At 35.4% G+C, this 19,556-nt stretch overlaps 1 protein-coding gene across 4 annotated transcripts in view; it reads left to right on the forward strand.

Moving 5' to 3' along the window:
• The window catches only part of VPS8 (VPS8 subunit of CORVET complex), a 254,205-nt gene that overhangs the window by 188,609 nt on the left and 46,040 nt on the right, over positions 1 to 19,556 (forward strand). For all 4 annotated transcript variants that reach the window (XM_063098643.1, XM_063098634.1, XM_063098627.1 and 1 more), the window contains 3 exons: positions 3,200 to 3,280; positions 4,908 to 5,077; positions 10,009 to 10,174. In XM_063098643.1, coding sequence (XP_062954713.1) covers positions 3,200 to 3,280; positions 4,908 to 5,077; positions 10,009 to 10,174 — 417 coding nt within the window. The remainder of the gene's footprint in view (positions 1 to 3,199; positions 3,281 to 4,907; positions 5,078 to 10,008; positions 10,175 to 19,556) is intronic.

Consider the following 19,556-nt stretch of genomic DNA (forward strand, 5'->3'; position numbering starts at 1 on the left):
CTTTGTCAGGTCCCCTGGGGAGAAGGTAGAGAATGACAGTTATTTAGATGCACAATTGCTCAATATTAGTTTTTCCTAAAGATATATTCACATGATAAGAGGTTCTCAAAAATCTTTTTGACCTTCACATATTTATTTAAACTAGTGGACCTGAATTGTACAGGCTTCTTTCATGAATATTAGGTGATGAGTAAGGGAGCATTTTCAAGGGACCATATTTATGTTGTATACATTCTGTCTTCACTCTATGGCAGAAGTAATTCTTGGCTTTTGAGAATCTATTTATGACTTTCTTACTGAGAGAATTAAACCAAACAAATGATTGATATACTCTCCTGCTTAGGGTATCGTTCATATTTTAAAGTAATGCTCACTAGTAAAGATTTCAATTTTAAAACAGACATGATACAATAGATACCAGAAAGCATGAGGAAAAGAAAGTGGTCATCACATCTTTTTCTAGTGTGCTTTATGAAAGATAGCTTTACATGGGGTACCCAAATGTGCTCTTCTTGTATAGTTTACAAAAAAGTTAAACAGAAACCTCAGCAGATATTCATTGCTGAAGAATCTAGCTGACATCTTTGGAAAATAATTTGAAGAGCTAGTGGATTTGTGCATGCTGTGCTAGAAGCCTTGAGCTCCCTTTGACATTCCATAATTTATATGTTGACCCAGCATGAGGTTTTCATGATTTTGCTTTTAAATTATGTATATTAAAGTGAAATGTACTGATATAAATATAGAAATGACCTATAAAGATTTCTTCCTTTTCCAGAATTTAACCTTTTAAGACCTCTTTATTCTCCAAACCACCCTTGTCACAAACACGTGCCAGAGTTAAATTAGCATATTATAGTAAATATTATTTTTTTTAATAATAAGTATCCACTGATACTTTCACTGAAAAACAAGTGTATTTTTAAGAGCTTGACCAAAAGTATAATTAAGTAAAGATGAGAAGCATTAACATGGGTCTATTTTTATGCAAAGAAAACAAAAAACATTTTCCAGTGGGTAGGTATATGGCCTGAGTTATTTTTCTAGTAAAAGACGAGTCTAAAATATCCATAGTCTTACCTTTTGTAAATGGTCTCCACATGTTTGACAGGTATAGTGATATGATCTCTAGCTGTGAAACAAAAATTTTTCTATTTCTAAGCTTAAGTGGCCTGTTCAAGCCCACACTTGTACATTTGTTCATTACTACACAAATACATCGTTATTTTGTACGTTGGATTTCTTCAGCATATCCATAGCAGCTGAAAGGACCAGAGAACCTCTGGCAGATAATCTCATGCTGCTCTAGACAAACTCAAAGTACTGAAAACCAGTCTTAGAAACTGCACTACCCAGTCTTCAAGAGCCATCATGGAGCCCAGAAGAGAAAAATAAGCAAATCCTGAGACTTCGTTGTACAAGTTTTTCCTGCTTTCTTAGCCTTTTTTCTTTCTGAACTCACAGTTACTCTTAGAGCACCAAGAGTTTAATAACACTTACTCTCTAAGAAGTAGCCAGAAATGTTACCCATATTTTCCAGTAATTGTTAGTTTATCATTTAGTTACCCATATTTTCCATCAAAAATTAGTTTATTATTTAGTTTGTTAGTTTATGTATCTGTACTTGGGAGACCAATATAGTGTGTTCATTAAAAACATGGCTTTTGAAGTACCTAAATTCAAATTGTGAATTTAACCTCTCCAAGTCTCAATTTCTTCATTCATAAAAGTTGGTGGAGAAATTTAGTGACGTGCTATATATAAAGTGCTTATCACTGTACTTGGCATATCGTTAATAAATAGATACTTCTATCATTACTCTGTAGTTGTATTCCCCTGTTTGGTACAGAAAAGAGCAATTTATGTCATCACAGCCTCATATTAAAGTAATAGGCCTGACAACTCATTTATTGGCAATTTTTAAAACTATAATTATTAGTCTAGCCAAAGGTACAGTAAAATGGGCACATAAATACGTTGATGGAGATAAAAATTGCATATTAAACTTTCCAGTAGAACAATTTGGCAATCTGTATTGATAGCCTTAAGAATGCTCTTTGAGTCTGTACTTAATCCCTTTCTAAAAATCTCCTCTAAAGAAAGAATCAGAGATTGAGACCAAGATTTATAGCCACTAGCATTTGATAATAGTGAATGGGGTTTGGAGAAGGGGAAAACTTGAATACCTAATAGCAGAGAATGACTGAATTAAAGATGGTATTTTCACATGATTCATACTCTGCAGCTATTAAGAAATATTTGATGATATGGGAAAGTGCTCACAATATACCATTAAGTAAAAAATAAAATCTAAAAGTATGTGAAATACTCAAATTTTGTACACTATGAAGTGCATCCCCCTTTGTCTCTCTTTCTCTCCTTCCCCAGAAACAAGACTGGAAGAATATACATCAGAATATCAATAGTGTTTATCTCTGGGTGGTTAGATATCAGTTTTTGTCTTTTGTTTTCTTGGTGTTCTTCAATTTTTTTCCAAATTGTGCATAATAAACAAGTTAGTTGGCATACCTCATATGAAAAGCAGTAGAGGAAAGATTGCGTATCTAGGTATCTGTATCAGTATTAACTTTATTGAAAAAAGCTTTGAAAAACTGAAAGCTATTTTCTCAGATCCTGCTTGTCCCTAAAACCAATGTGGCTAAATGTGGGTCACGAGAGAAGTTGTTGGACAGATTCTGGATATTCCTGAGTATGTTGGGTTTTCTTATTTTGTTTTTCTTGTTTGTTTTTGTTTTTAGGGTTTTTTTAAAAATGAAACATAATTGATTATACATATTTGTGGGGTACAGAGCCAAGCATCACTGAGTACATTGGTTTTAATGTAACAAATAAATGAACTCAGAGAGAGAGAGTTGATGATTAATATGAAGGAGGGGAAGCTTCTTGCAGAAACAAAACCAAAGTGAAGTTAAGTTAGACTTGCAAAGAAGATTATTAAAGTGGCTGGACTCATTTAAATTTCATTTTTCTAAAATACTTGAGATGGTCAGAGGGAGACTGATGTAAGTCTTCAGTAGAAGGTTCATGGAAGAATAGATATTTTGTGACTATAGAAAAATGCTTAAGAACATTTGGTTTTTCAGATAACTTATATTTTAAAGTAATTTTAAAATACCAAGAATCATAACAGAATTATAATTTCTTGCAATTTTTTTTAATTTTTATTTTTTGTAATTAGGATCCAGTTTATGGAAAGGGAAAACTTGGAGAAATCCAGGGACTTATTCTGGGAATGTTAGATACCTTTAACTATGAACAAGTAAGTAAGCTACTTGCTATATCTGAGTCTGTCCTAAGGTAGGAAAAAATTTGTTTCTTTTTTTTTTTGTTTTGCTTTTGCACCTATATTTTTTCTTTAAAAATTACCAGTTACTGGAAGTTAGGTAGATTGTGTGTGTGTGTGTGTGTGTGTGTGTGTGTGTGTGTGTGTGTTTAGTTTTAAATTTCTCTTAACCTTAATTTATACACACACACATATTCTAGAAAGTAGAAATGCATCTAATTCAGGTTCATTTTATTGTTTTGATTCAGTGATAATGAGACAGGTATCTTTTTTTTCAAAGTGAAAGTATGAGAAACTTTCTGGAAAAATAATATAAAGCTATAACCCATGAAAAGAAATGATCAGCATAAATAAAGAAAATTTCAAAATAAAATTAAATGAAATTTTAAACATTGCGAAACAGATCATTGCCTCTATCTAAAAATGATTATTAGTCTTCCCTGAACTCGAAATTGCTTATAGCTTTAATTTGCAGTAAGAGCCAGGTTAATGTACAGATTTTTTCCTTAGTGTACTTCAAAGTGACTCATGAAGTCACCTAGGAAAAGTGTCATTTAGGGATGTTAAATACAGTGTCTACTTTTTTAAGATTCTGAGAGAAGAAAAACAAAAATTTGGGTGACAGCTTTTCTCAGAGTGTTGTAAGAATTGCAGTTTTGCTAAGCCTAGCCCAGTGAAGTTTGATACCCCTTCAGGCTCAGATTCCTGGTTAGTAGAAGTAAAACTGAGTGCAAAGTAGAAAATTTTTGCCAACTTTGGAACTATGAGATACGAGGAAGATGGCATTGATTGGAAAGAATTAGGATAGCTAAAATGAAAAGTTTTGCATTACAGGTAAAGTTAAAGAGCTAAGCTTTATAGCAAGAAGGGTTGGCAGAACCTCTCTCTGTCTTGCCCTTTGGGACTAACCGAAAAGAACCCAGCTACATGTCTAAATGGTATGTATGAATGTTGAGAATGAATTATAGTATGAAAATAATTCTTTATAAGAATATAGAGCCTTAAAATGATTTAATGTGATAGCTGTGAAAATGTCCTTATGTGACTCAATGACAGATGTCATAGTCTTGAGTAGTTACAAATGATTTATAAGTGCTGATCAGGAAAATGTGATCTCTCTGCCAAAGAGAGATGAAAACTGAGTAATAGCCATTAGCTTTTCCAGTGAAAGGTTGTTTGAAACATTGCCATGAATGCAGGGATCCAGACTTAGCTATGTTATTTGTTATAATACTTTGAGTCATTCAGACAGAAGCTATTATATAAATGTAATAAATAAATAGATTTGGACTTATCTAGTCATTTGAAAGCCATCAATTGTGAATTAAGCCACAGAATGGCAGAGCACAGTAGAAACTAGCAGCAGACTTGAGAATCTTAACGTATACACTAATTATTACTCTGCATGTTTTTAGGATTAAATTCTTGAGTATGGGGTTTTTTGATATTTGTTCGTTGCATCAATTTTATCCCTTTACAGTGTATTTCAATTTCAGTTGTTTGTAGTTGAAAACTAAACAAGAGCTGTTTCCCCTTTTACCTCCTCTGTTTCTCTGATTTTATAACTTTTTACTTGTTTGGTTTTTGTTTTGATCTTTCATAGACTCTGCTGGAAACAACAACTAACCTTCTAAACCAAGATCTCCATTGGTCATTGTGTAATCTGAGAGCTTCGGTCACTAGAGGACTGAATCCCAAACAGGATTACTGCTCTATATGTTTGCAGCAGTACAAGAGACGCCAAGAAATGGATGATGAAATTATTGTCTTTAGGTAAGAGAGGGAAGGAAATGTTACATGTATAGTATGTGTACATATATGGTATTACCAGGCAGAAATACACATGATACACAGCCCTAGCTGGTCATTCTAGCAGTGCGTGGGCAAGTTTCTGCCTTCACAGACCACATTCTGCATGGGGGTGGGGAGGGGTGGAGGTTAGGGTGCTCAAGCACTACATAAATACAGAGTAATAAGAGCTATGAAAAAATAAAACAGGGCAAAGGGAGAGAAGGATGAAATGTTCAGGATGAGAGTACTATTTTAAGAAAGCATAATGAGGGAAGTCATCTCTGAGGAAGTGACACTTGAGCAGAGGTAGGAGTGAAGGTGCTGAGAGATGTTTGGGTTCAAAATATTTTTTTATTTTAAAATTTAATTATACATATTTGTGGGGTGGGTACAGTGTATTGTTTCAATACCTGCATATATTATACAATGATTTACTTAGGGTAGATAGTATATTTATCCCCTGAACATTTACCTTTTCTTTGTGGTGATTACAGTCAAGATCCTCTTTTCTAGCTATTTAGAAATATGTCATATAATATTATTAGCTCTAGTCAGCCTAGAACACCAGAATTTGTTCTTCCCATCTTCCTGTAACTTTGTACCCATTAATACACCACTCCCCCTGCCCAACGCCTTCTTTTCCTGGCCTCTGGTAACCATTATTCTACTCTACTTTTATGAGAGGTACTTTTTTTAGATTTCACATATGAATGAGATCATGGGATGTTTGTCTTTCTGTGCCTGGCTTACTTCACTTAACCTGATGTTCTCCAGTTCTGTGCATGTTAGTGCAAATGACAGAATTTCATTTTATTTTATAGCTGAATAATGTTCCATTGTGTATATATGCCAGAGTTCTTTTTATCCATTCATCCATTGATGGGCATTTAGGTTAATTCCATCTCTTGGCTATTATGAATAGTGTTGCGGTGAACATGGGAGTGCAGATGTCTTTTTGATATAATAGTTTCATTTCCTTTGGGTATATACCCAGTAGTGAGATTGCTAGGTCATAAGGTAGTCCTGTTTTTACTTTTTTGAGGAACCTCCATACTGTTTTTCATAATGGCTATATTAATTTACATTCCCACCAACAATGTAGAAGAGTTCCCTTTTCTCTGCCAGCATTTGTTGATTTCAATTTTTTTGATAATAGCCATTCTAACTGGGGTGAAATGATATCTCATTGTGCTTTAATTTGCATTTGCCTGGTGGTTAGTGATGTTAAGTGCTTTTTCATTTGCCTTTTGGCCATTTTTATGTCTTCTTTTGAGTAATTTCTATTAGGTCATTTGCCCATTTTTTAATTGGACTTACTTGTGTTTTACCTGTTGAATTGTTTGAGTTCCTTATATATCTTGAATATTAGCCCCTTGACAGATATGTAGCTTGCAAACACTTTCTCCTGTTCTGTAGATTGCCTCTTCACATTGTTGATTGTGTCCTTTGCTGTGCAGAAGCTTTTTAGTTGATATAGTCCCATTCTGTATTTTTGCTTTAGTTGCCTGTGCCTTTGTAGTCTTTTCAAGAGTGCTGCCCACTCCAGTTTTGTGTAGTGTTTTCTCTGTATTTTCTTCTAGTAGTTTCATAGTTTCAGATCTTAAATTTAGTCCTTTGATCCATTTTGAGTTGATTTTTGTGTATGGTGAGAGATAGGGGTCTAGTTTCAATCTTCTGTATGTGCATATTCAGTTTTCCCAGCACCATTTATTGAACAGGCTGTCCTTTCTCCAATATATTTTTGGTGCCTTTGTTGAAAATCAGTTGGCTATAAATGTGTGGATTTATTTCTAGGCTCTCTGTCCTGTTACATTTGTCTATTCGTCTGTTTTTATGCCAGTACCATGCTGTTTTGGTTACTATAGCTTTATAGTATATTTTGAAGTCAGGTAGTGTGATGCCTCCAACTTTGTTCTTTTTGTTTAATATTTCTTTAGCTATATGGGGTCTTTGTGGTTCCATACAAATTTTAAGATTGTTTTTTCTGTTTCTGTGAAGAATGTCATTGGTATTTTGATAGGGTTTGCGTTGAATCTGTAGATTGCTTTGGGTATTATGGATATTTTGATTATATTAATTCTTCCAACCCATGAACATGGGATATCTTTCTATTTATTTGTGTCCTGTTCAATTTCTGTCACCAGTTTTTTATAGTTTTTATTGTAGAGGTCTTTCACCTCCTTTGTTAAATTTATTCCTAAGTATTTAATTTATTTGGTACTATTGTGAATTGGGATTACTTTCTTGATTTTTTTCTTCAGTTGTTTCATTATTGGCAGATAGGAACACTGTTGATTTTTGTGTGTTGATTTTGCATCCTGCCACTTTACTGAATTCAGAATATATTTTAAAGGTAGGGCTGACTTGCTGGTGTATTAGATGTGAAGTGTGAGGTGAAAATGAGGTCTTTGGCCTGAGCAACTGGGTGAATGTGGTATCTTTGTATAAGGAACTGGGGAAATCAAGAGTTTTGTCTTGCAGATGTTATGTTTGAAATGACTGTTAGACATTCAAGTAGGGATGTCCGGTAGACAGATATTCTAGTCAAATCTGGAGACATATTGAGGTTGGAAATGTAAATTTAGAAAAATCATCAGCATGTAAATGATCTTTAAGCCACAGTGCAAAGAGGGAAGAGGTCTAGTGCAGAAGTGAAGGGGTTGGTCTCAGGAGCAGAGGACAGCTCATCCAAAATATATGGGTAGAGGCAACGTAATGTGGACTTGGAGCCAGACTTCTTGAGTTCAAGTCTTGACTTTGCCACATGCCATCTGTGAGACTTTGAACAAGTTATTTAACCTCTTTATATTTTAGTTTCTTAATCTGTAAATTGGGGTAATAATACCTGCCTCCTAGGGTTTTGTGAAGATTAAATGAGATAGTTTATGTAAGGCACTTAACAGTGCCTGGCATGAGTGAGCGCTATAAGTGTTAGCTACATATGAAGATTGGTAGATTTGATGGTTGGAAGGGGAAGTGGTTCTCATCACACTAACAGCTCATTCACTCAACAAATATTTATTGGGCACTTACTGTATGCCAGCTACTGTTCAAGGGGATAGGGTACAGCATGAACAAAACAGAGGATCTGCCCTTATGGAGTTTACATTCTCCATGTAAGGGCCAGACAATAAACAAACAAGTTTGAAGATATTAATAACTACTGTGAAAAAAAAATATGTTAAGGGAGGTACAGAGTGTTTGGGCGTGAGAGGGGGTGGATATTTTATTTAGAGTGGTCAGGGAAAGTCTCACCGTTAAGATGACTTATGAACAGACAATTGAACTAATTAATATAAAGGTAACTAGTAATTACATGAATAAAAATAAAACATGGTTATGATTAGAGGACAGATAGTGTTGGAGCTTCTAATTATAAAGAGTAGTCAAGAAAAGCCTCACTGTTTAAGTGATGTTTGAGCAGAGACCTAAAGGAAGTGGCTATGCAATATCAGGAGAGAGTGCCCCAGGCAGAGGAGCAGTAAGTGCAGAGACCATAAGGCAGGAGCATTTTTGGCATTTGAGCAAGAGTGAGTAGGTTTAGTCGTACCTGAGTAGAGTGAAAGAAAGGGGAAATTATTTGAGAGAGGAATTAGGAGGAGGACCAGAGGCCAAATCATGTCGGAACTGGGTCATTATAAGGAGTTAGATTTTTGCTCTGAAATGAAAAACGATGAAATGGTTTTGAGGATGGAGTGACATGATCTGACCTGTGTCTTAAGGATCGCTCTGACTGCTGTGCTGAAAATGGACTGTTGTGGGGCTAGGGAAAAAGCAGAGAGACCAGTTAGGTTATTGCAGTAACCTATGTGAGAGGCGGCCTGGGAAGATAGCAATGAAGTAAGAAGCGGTAGGATTCTGGATATATTCTGAAGATAGAGCTGTTAGGATTTGTCTATAGATTGGATGTGGGCTGTGAAAGCAAGTCAGTAGTCAAGGATGACTCCAAAGTTTTGGGCCTGAGAAACTGGAAGAAAGTTGCCATTTATTGAGATGTAGGTGGTAGGATGAGAGCATGCAGTGGGGGTGGAGTGGGGTGGAGATCAGAAGTTTGGTTTTGAACATGTTAAATGTAAGATTAGACATCCAAAGCAGAGTTCTTGAGGAGCTAATTAGATATATAAGGTTTATGGGAGATGTCTGGGCTATAGGTGTAAATTTGGTAGTCAAAAGCATATGAGGGTGGTATTTTAAAGCTGGTGAGCCAAAAGTTATTGCTAAAGGAGCAAGGGTAGTTACAGAAGAGAAGAGTATAGAAAAAAATAGGTTATATGTGGACAGAGAGAATATAGGAAAGAAAAAGAATATAACAACTATAGAAGAGAAAAAGATTGACATTCCAGTTGGGGAAGTGAAGAGAAATTAGTAAAGATGACAGAATTATACTCAGTACTCAATTTCTGGAAGGCTTATTTGGTAATTTAGTGTAATCAGTAGGGAATTTCTTCATAATGTCAGAATTTATGACAGCAATGACATTTTTGTAAATGTTTAATCGAATCACAACTCTTGCCTTGAATTTGATGAGGCAGACCACTCATGTTATTATCAAGCTACTTATACAATTATGATTTTTCCCAATTGCCTTTTTTTCAGACTATCTAAAAATACTGTCAGAATTTCATAGTTTGAGAAATGAACAGAAGTTCAACTCATTCTCCAGGTGGTTTGTAGTCAGACAACTGTGACTCTGTTCCTACTTATAACTTAAGTATAAAAATATGTGAGTCTAGATTTTTAAAAAGTGAGAACAGCAACAAGTGTATTTCTTTTCTTGTTTCTTATCCTATATAACCATCAGTGAATCAAAGCTTGTTAGAAATCTTTATTGCTTATAGGTATACTCGATCATAGCTTATGTTTACGGATTTTTTGATAATGCAAAGTACAAATTGGTTGCCTTCGTTTTGCAGCTGTGGTCATCTGTATCATTCATTTTGTCTACAAAACAAAGAATGCACCATAGAAATTGAGGGCCAAACAAGATGGACATGCTACAAATGCAGCTCAAGTAACAAAGTAGGAAAACTAAGTGAAAATTCATCTGAAATTAAAAAGGGGAGGATAACCCCATCACAGGTAAGACTTGTTTTTGTGGCAAGATGGAGATGGTCTTTTCTTACCCATATCTTTTAGGCCTGGACTCATTCTCTTCAGATTCTATAAGCCTCAACAAATTTACCCAATGGGTACTGAGTATACAACATCTATTTAGTGTTCAGTCCTGTTTAGTGTTTGAAGAGTCTTGCCTCTGCTCAGCACTGAAAAACATGGATTTGAGAGTAACAGAAGACATTTTCTGCCCTTGAGAAGCTTAGATCTAGTTGAACAGAGAGAATGTACACACATAAGCCTGTTCTTAAGAACCTTTGACAGAATAACAGGTCAGCAAGTACAAATGCTTCAGCACCAATGAGTGCCTATATGCTAAAGAGTACAGAATTACTGCTTTCAAGTAGGGCTGGTGATGATGGACAAAGCATGTATTCTCTGTATGTGGTTTTCTCATTTGGGTAACTTTCTTCAAAGAACTTGATGCAATATTGTTCATTTGAGAAGAGTTTTTTTGCCTTTGGAGTCTGACTAGTGGACTAGGTAATTTTTATTGATTTTATAGTCCCCCCTTTTTTAAAATCAGACAGCAAAGCAGAGTTTGAACTCTACTGCTTAATAGCTTTTGGGAGAGCAGAACTTGACAACACAAGAGGTTCAATGTGGAGAAGTTCCTGAGGCTATGACTTGATCTTTGTGCTGTGTTCAGCTGTACTTCCTCTTTGAAGTGGTATCACATTTGCTGCTTCCTGCTCCTTCCTCTGTGCCTCCCTATCCTGTAGTCAGCCTTCACATCACATAGTGAAGTTGGGCTTGTTCCTTTTCTCTTTTTGTGTCATCAGCTTTCAGTGTTGTTTCACAAGCAGAGCCAGGGAAGAACTCATGACTAGCTTCTCTCCCAGATAACAACTTAGAATTTCTACACCCCAGTGGTAGGCATTCCATTTATATATTCCCCATACGTATTAAAGAGAGTGCCAGGCACTGTGCTAGGTTTTGGGGATACAATGGTACATAAGACAAACATGATCTTGTCTTGTGGAATTTATAGTCAATGAAATTATAAACATACAATCAGGAGAAATAAGTTCTGATGTTCTATTATTGCATAGTTGGGTGACTATGGTTAACAGTTAAGTTTTGTATATTACATAATAGCTAGAGGAGAGCCTTTGGAATGTTTTCACCACAAAGAAATGGTAAATGTATGAGGTCATTAATACGTTAACTACCCTGACCCAATTATTATCCAACTTATGTATGTATCAAAACATTAGATTGTACCCCACAAGTATGTACAATTACGATGTGTAAATTAAGATAAAAAATTTTTTAAAATATTTAAAAAACAGAAATTATAAACAGATTGTGAATAAGTACTCTCAAGTTCTTTCTGACTCTAAATATGTGATGTCTTTTTCAGTGCCAAATCTGACACCAATTCTGTTAATTCTCTGGACACCAACTGGGTGTCCAACAATTCAATCCAATTCTGACACTAACTACCTGCAGTTAGAGACTCCATGGGTTAAGGGTTCAGTCCCACAAGACTGCCCTCACTCTAGATGCCAGTCACACAGGGAGTACCCATGCTACCCACACTTCTGTCTGACTTGGCTACACACTCAGGGGTCCCCATGACCTGCCTTCCCACAGTTTGATAATTCACTGGAATGACTCACAAAACTCAGGAAAATACTTCATTTACATTTATTGATTTATTATAAGGAATACAACTCAGGAACAGCCAAATGGAAGAGATACATAGGACAAGGTTGGGGTGAAGGCTTAGGAGTAGCAGTTTCCATACTTTCTCCGGGCACACCACCTTCCCAGCACATCAAAGTCTTCACCAACCCAGAAGCTCCTCTAATTCCATCATTTAGGGGTTTTCATGGAGGTTTTATTATGTAGTTGTGATTGATTAAATTGTTGGCCATTTGTGATTGAATTCAATCTCCAGTCCCTCTCCCCTCCCCAGAGGTCAGGGGATGGGGCTGAAAATTCCAAACTTCTGATCATGGCTTGTTCTTTCCTGCAACCATCCTTCATCCTGAAGCTGTCTACTGATCCCCAGCCACCAGTCATCTTATTAGCATATGAAAGACACTCCTATCAATCCCGAGATTCCAAGGGTTTTAAGGGCTCTATGCTGGGAATCTGGGACAAAAGCCAAAGATATATATATATATTTTGTTATACCACAAATACTTACAGATGAACTATGCTTTAAGAGCAGATAAAAGAGTAGGTCAAACTAGACATGAAGGCTCATAGAAAGCTTTCTAAAAGTGCCACATCACCTGCCGCTGAAGGAAAAAAGGGAGTAAGCTAGACAAGTTGAGGTGCAAGGGTAGGCAGCAGGAGAAGTAATGCAGGCAGAAGGAACAACATAGTGTCTGTGCTAGAAGTTGAACATGGTTGAATCTAGAGGGAAAAGAGAGTAGTGTGAGATGAGGCTAGTGAGCTAAACAAGCACCTATTTCATTATTTTTCTGTTTGTGCTAAAAGAATCGGGAAGAGATTGAAGGATTTTATGGTATGAATGATATGGCCTAATCAGACTAGTTTTTGGTTTTTTTTAGGAATAGTGTTTTTGAAAGAATACTTTAACTGCAGTGCAGAAAATGAAAGTGAAGCAAGAATGGATATAGGGAGACCAGAGACTATTAAAGTAATTTAGAGAAGAGCTGTAGTAATATGTGCTAGAATGGTAGAAGTAGAGATGGAGAAAAAAGCACATATTTGAGATGTGTTTGAGATGAACACAAACATCAAAATAATTAATATGGTCTCTTCTTCACTCACTAACCTCATGTGATCCAATCTCTTTCACTTTGTAGATTCAATCATGCTCAGCTTCTAGTTCTGTGCTCTTTTCTGCTTCACAGCAGAGATGGTATATTTGAGAGGTAGAATTATCATGACTTGAAGATAAATAAATTAATTGGATGGAGGAGGTAAGACAGAGGGAGGAGTCAAAGATAGCACCCAGATTTCTTAATTGAACTGAATGGATGGATGGTGGTACCATTTATTAAGATAGAGTTTACTGTTGGAGTTAGAGATGTCTGCAGGACATACAGGTGAAGATGTTCAGTATAGCTTCCAGATTGAAAATTTGATTAACTAGTTTTCCAAAACACTTCCTTGTTTGCATTCTGGAAAGGTAAGATAGATCCTATTATTTCCAGCATTTTCCAAGCTGAATCCAAAGGCAGATGGGAGAACCTTTATTTATGCAGTTACTTAAGGCATTACATCTGAGGCCCTTCAGTGTTTTCCTCTCTCGTTTATAGCCCATTCGTAACCAAATTGTGATTACATGTATTTTCTTGCCTGGATGTTACCAATTATAATTTTTTTTCTTCCTAGATAGTACTGACTGCTAAAATAGACTCTTTTTTTTTTTTTTAATAATTTACAAACAATAAAAGTCACCTTCTGTGAATTTTGATAACCACCTCCACAGTCAAGGTCTAAAGCAGTATTATTGTCCTCCTCAAAAGTTTACCATATCTTTTGGTAATCAACATCTCCCTGACTCGAACCCTCAACCCTTGGCAACCACTGATCCATTTTGAGTTAATTTTTATATAGGATGTGAAATATGGATTGAGGTTTATTCTTTTGCATGTGGGTATTTATTGAATTGCCTTTGTACCCTAGTTAAATACTAATTGACCATGTATGTGTGGGCCTGTTTCTAAACTTTCTATTCTGTTCCATTGATCCATGTATCTATCCTTTCTCCAATACTGTAGCTTTATACTATTGGTTATCAAGTAGAGTGAGTTCTCCAGCTTTATGCTTCTAACACTTGACTATTCTGCTTCCTTTGCCTTTCATTATAAATTTTAAAGTCATCTTGTTGCTTTCTCAAAAAAACATACTGGACTTTTATTGGAATTATGTTGAATCTATTGATCAATTTGAGGAGAGTTGACATCTTAACAGTATTGAATCTTCCAATTCATGAACATGATATATGTATTTAGTCCATCTCTGTTACTTATAACAGAAATACCTGAAACTGGGTAATTTGTAAAGAAACAATATTTATTGCTTATAGTTTCAGAGGTTAGGAAGTCCACAGTCTGGGGCACATCTTGTGAGGGCCTTGTTGGTGATGGCTCTGCAGCGATGCAGGGTATCACATGGCAAATGGCTTGAGCAAGAAAGAGCTAACCTGCTCACTCCCTCTCCTTAAAAAACCATCCTGGAAAATCACACCCATTACCATTCATTAAACCATCAACCCATTACTCCATGATTGGATCTATCTGTTCACTAGGGCAGGGTCCTCACAATCTAATCACCACCTAAAGGCCCCACCTTCCAATTACCATAATAGAATTTTCCATCTTCTTAACACTGTCACAGTGAGGGTTAAATTTCTAGCACATGAACCTTTGGGGGACACATTTAACCCTTAACAGTAGATCTCTCAATTTATTTAGATCTTTTTTGATTGTTTCATCAGTGTTTTGTAGTTTTTAGCATACAAATCTTGCACATATTTTGTAAGATTTATTTATATGTACTTAGTGACTTTTGGTGCTGTTGTATATTTTACTGTTTTATATTTCACTTTCCTATTGTTCATTGCTAGTATATAGAAATACTGTTGATTTTTGTATATTGACCTTATATCCATTGACAAGCTACTTTGCTAAGCTTACTTAGTAGTACTGGTACTTTTTTGTAGATTAGGTAAAATGGTGTCCCAGACTTATTTAAAGCCAAAAATAATGTCTATTCCCACCAGGCAGCTTGGAAAGCTTCATAGTTCACAGGGCAGCACTGAGAGTACTAAGTAAGGTCTTAGCCTCAGTAGTGGGGGGAAAATTAACCCTAGACTAACTGCTACTTTGATCTCAACTACCAAGGCTTAAAACCAAAACCTGAAAAGATTAAACTATTTCCAAGTATGTTAGCCACATCCCAGAATAAAACTAAAAAATATACTAAGAATTATAAAAATATCCAACACCCATCAAGGCAGAATTCACAATGTCTGGCATTTGAAATTACTGGGCATGAAAAGAAACACGAAAATACAAGTCATAATGAGGAGAAAAAAATCAGTCCATTGAAACTGACTCATAAATGGCACAGATGATAGAATTAGTAGACATGGAAATTTAAAGTTATAATTATATTCCATGTGTTCAGGAAGCTAGAGGAAATATTGAACATGGTAAGTAGAAATACGTAAGTCAAAAAGAGCCAATAGAACATCTAGAGGTTAAAACTGCATTGTCTGAAGTGAAGCATACTCTAGATGAGATTAACAGTAGAATGGGTGTGGTAGAAGAAACGATTAGTTTCCAAATCAAACCATAGAAAAAAGACTGTAAAATTAATCTAACATGTATTCATTTAGTTTAAGTAGCCTATAATTATATGTATAATCCAAATATATGTACAGTTGGAGTCCTGGAAGAAGCAGGGGTGGAGGGAGTAAAGAAAAAAATATTTTGTGTGTGTGCTCATGCTCACGTTTTATTATAGTGGAAGGACACAAATTAAAATTAGCAAAGAGAAGAGGAGCAAAGGGCAGAATCCAGGAGAGACCAGGCATGAGCTTCCATTTCTCATCTTAGAGTGGAGTTATGAAACAGCACTTACTTCTCCTAGTAATGATGTGTAGCAACATGCACAGAGTATTTTTAACCAGGGAAGCTTGCCTAAGCCTTGGTGTCTAAGGTTTTTATTGGTAGTTAGTTGTGTGGGTGTGGCTGAAAGCCCATGACTTTAGTTTCCAGCCCTTAGAGGTCAAGCTGATACCATGTGGCCCAAAGTCTCATTATAAATCATATTTTTAGTATAGACTATCTGATGTGGCCCAAGACCCCTGGGTAGACAAAGACACTCTTATCAGTCAGGATATTTCAAGAGCTCAGAGTAACCTCTCAGGAGCTTCGCAAGGGCCAGACCTATTGTTGGACAATGTTAATCCCTTACTGCACACAGGCCTATCTTTATGTGACTGCCCATGGCAAGAGTTGATCACTCTTGCTGGTTTAGCTCATTGTCTACATAGATTTCATATGAAGTTGGTAGCCCTGATGAACCTGGAGAATCTGGGGACTTTGTTCTCTATAGTGCTATATCCATTGTTATCCCAGCACCATTTTGTAACCTCTGGGGTCAAGAATGTATCTCAATCAGTATTTCATACTATCCCGTTAACTGTAGCAACACAGACAATTTAACATTCACTTCAAGACATCCCTGTTAAAAAAAATAATAATAATCCCGTGGCCATCTTTCCATAATGCAGGCTGCAACTTCCCACTCAGTTCCTCTACTGCCTTCCTGGTGGGAGCAAAATCAAAGTCTCCCATTTTCAGCTCTCTTCTGTCCCCACCACCAAAGTTTAGCTCCAGGCCAAATTCTGCTTATTCAATCATTTTGCTGATCTTTTCCTCAAAGTCCTTAAACATATTTATAATTCCTATTTTAATGTCCTTAACTATCAACTCTAACATCTGGGTCATCCATAGGTCTGCTACTAGTGATGCTTTTTCTCTTGATTATAGGTCACATTTTCCTTCTTCCTATTGATCCTATGATAATTGAGCTTTGGCTTTGTTAGAGAAGATTTATTTTGCTTTTGCCCTTACTCTTGGGGTAAACTAAACCATGGCCCCTGTGTATATAATTTATATACACACATATGTGTGTTTATGTGCATGTGTATAATATATAATTATTACATACATGCATATATGTGTGTTTGTGTATATATAATACATACGTGTGTGTTTGTGTGTATATATTATATATGTACACATGTGTGCTTGTGCATATATTATATAATATATATGTGTGTTTGTGTGTATGTGTAACATATATCGTGTTAAATACGAATGTGTGCATAAGTATGTGTGTGTAGATATATTATAAATATATGTAATTCAAGTTCTGGAACATGAGAGAGAAAGAGAAAGAGGGCTGGGGAAGTTCGGCTTAATAAGGTCTGAAATTTTCTGAAATTTGGTGAAAAACATCAACGTATAGATCTTAAATCCAAAAAGCTCTGCAAACTTCAAACAGGGTATATATAAAGAAAAACACACCCAAACAGATCATAGTCATAGTCAAACTGCTAAAACCAAAGATAAGAAATTTTAAAAGGAAGCAAAGATAAAACAGTAAGAATGATGGCTAATTTCTCCTTTTTTTAAAAACCGTAGGTCAGAAGACAATAAAATGACATCATTACAGTGCTGAAAGAAAGGGAATATGGTACATGTATTGTATATTATATAACATTTGTGGTGCGGACTAGGTCAGCATCCCATAATCAAGTGCTTATGTGAGATAAAAAAAAGACTATAAATAGCTCCGTTTCAGTTCAGGTCAGGTTTTGCTGCCAGATGACTTTTGGTGCCAAAAGTATTTTTTAAATAATCCTTTTGGCTTCAGAGCATTTTGGATTTCACAATTGTAGGAAAAGGGTTTGCGGACCCATCTCACTTGTCAGGAGAAAAATCAGCAATATGTACTTTTAAATGGTGTTATACCCTTTGAAGCAGGGACTCACTAGAATTTGCCCAATGAACATAATCAAGCTTGTGTGCCAAGTGTTACATACAAGGATGCTTATTAACAACATTTTTAATAATTAGAAAAAAATAGAAACAACCTAAATGTCCCAATAGCCCACAGTTGGTTAAATTAGTTATGGTATATCTATGCAATGAGTGAACTGCTTTGTAGCCATGAAAAACCACATTGTAAAAGAATATTGATATGGTGAAATAAATATTCATAACATGCAACATAAAAACAGTGTGATTCCAAATGTTAATAGTAGTTATTGCTGTGTGGTTGAATTGTGATTTTTATTTGCTTTGTTTGCTCTTTTATATTTTCTAAATTTCTATCAGTGAATGCGTATTCCTTTTGTAATCAGAAAAATTGAGTTGTTTTAAAGAAAAAGCAAGGTGTGATAAAGAGAGTATTCCTATTGCTTTTAAACTTCAGCTCAGATTGCTTCTCTAAGTCAGGAATCATTTTTTTAACAAATATCACAAAAGTTCAGCATGAGTAAGGCCGTAGCTTAGTATATCATTCCTATCTCCAGATCTAGTGTCTGCACACCTGTACTTAAAGTGTCTCTTTTAAACTGCACTGCCAGAGGCATTTTCAGAAGGAATCCTGTTGAGTGAAAAAATAAGGCCTTTCATGAGGGAAGCTGAGCCAGTGCTATTGCCACTTCAAATACTCCCTGACTTAATCTCCAGAGAACAGCCTTCTCAGATAAATTGTCTACCACACCATCTAGTTGTTGGCTTGCTTTAAAGAAGTCTGCAGATTCTTTCATGAGGTCATTTTTTAAAGCTTAAATATCTTCTTTTCTTTGAAAATCTGTTTTCTCCTTTTGTAAAAAGAGCATACCAGGAGTTAAAATTGGATCATTTTAGCTACATCATACATCTGGAGTGAATTCCTGAGTATTAACGTCATTGTATGTTACAGCAAAGGCTGTCAAGTCTAATTTTTGCAGACCTGCTAAATCTGAAAGGGCAGTCTGGCCAGCCAGCAGTTTTGATCCTTGAGCTGAGATGTGTTTTCTGAAGTTATCTTAAAGTAAAGGGGAAAAGCAAAAATTTTAAGCCTGCAACGTGGTCCTACTTGAATAGCAGTACAACAGTAACAGGAAATATCTTCATCATCTGTACTGTTGGCTCTTAAAATTAGACTATTAGAGTTGGAAGAGGCTTGAGATCTTAAGTGTAATTGCTTATCATTCTAGACAGATAATACCTAATATCTATTGAACTACTTATAGTAATAATTATATTTTCTTTATAAATGAATGTCAGTATTCTGATTTCATATGGTAGTCTCTTTAATACCATGTGGACTTGTAATTTTCATTGTGGAAAGATATTTGATGACAAATTCAGTATCTTTAATAGGTATAGGATTCATTTTTTAAGTTCTGTTTTTTAAGGAATGTGTTCTTTTCACTTAATTTGACAAATTTATTAGCATAAAATTGTTCATAATAGGCTCTTGTTATCTTTTATATGTAAGTGATATAACATAATATATCCTCTTTTATTGCTAATATTAGTAATTTATATTCTCTATTTCTTGAACAATCTCAGTAGCAGCTTATCAGTTTTGTTGATCTTTTCAAAGAACCAACTTTTGGCTTTGTTAATTTTCTCTGTTATGTTTTTAAATTTCTATTTTATTGATTTCTGCCCCTTATTATTTCTTTCCTTCTACAGAATATGATTTTACTTTGATCTTTCTAGTTTCTTAAATTGGAAACTTAGGTTATTTTATACCTTTTATATATTGCAATATAGCATATAAAGCTATAAATTTCTTTCTGACCACTGTTTTAGCTGCATCCTATAAATTTCTTTAAATGCTTTACTGAGAT

This window comes from Cynocephalus volans, chromosome 1, assembly GCF_027409185.1.
Source record: "Cynocephalus volans isolate mCynVol1 chromosome 1, mCynVol1.pri, whole genome shotgun sequence".
Lineage (NCBI taxonomy): Eukaryota > Metazoa > Chordata > Mammalia > Dermoptera > Cynocephalidae > Cynocephalus > Cynocephalus volans.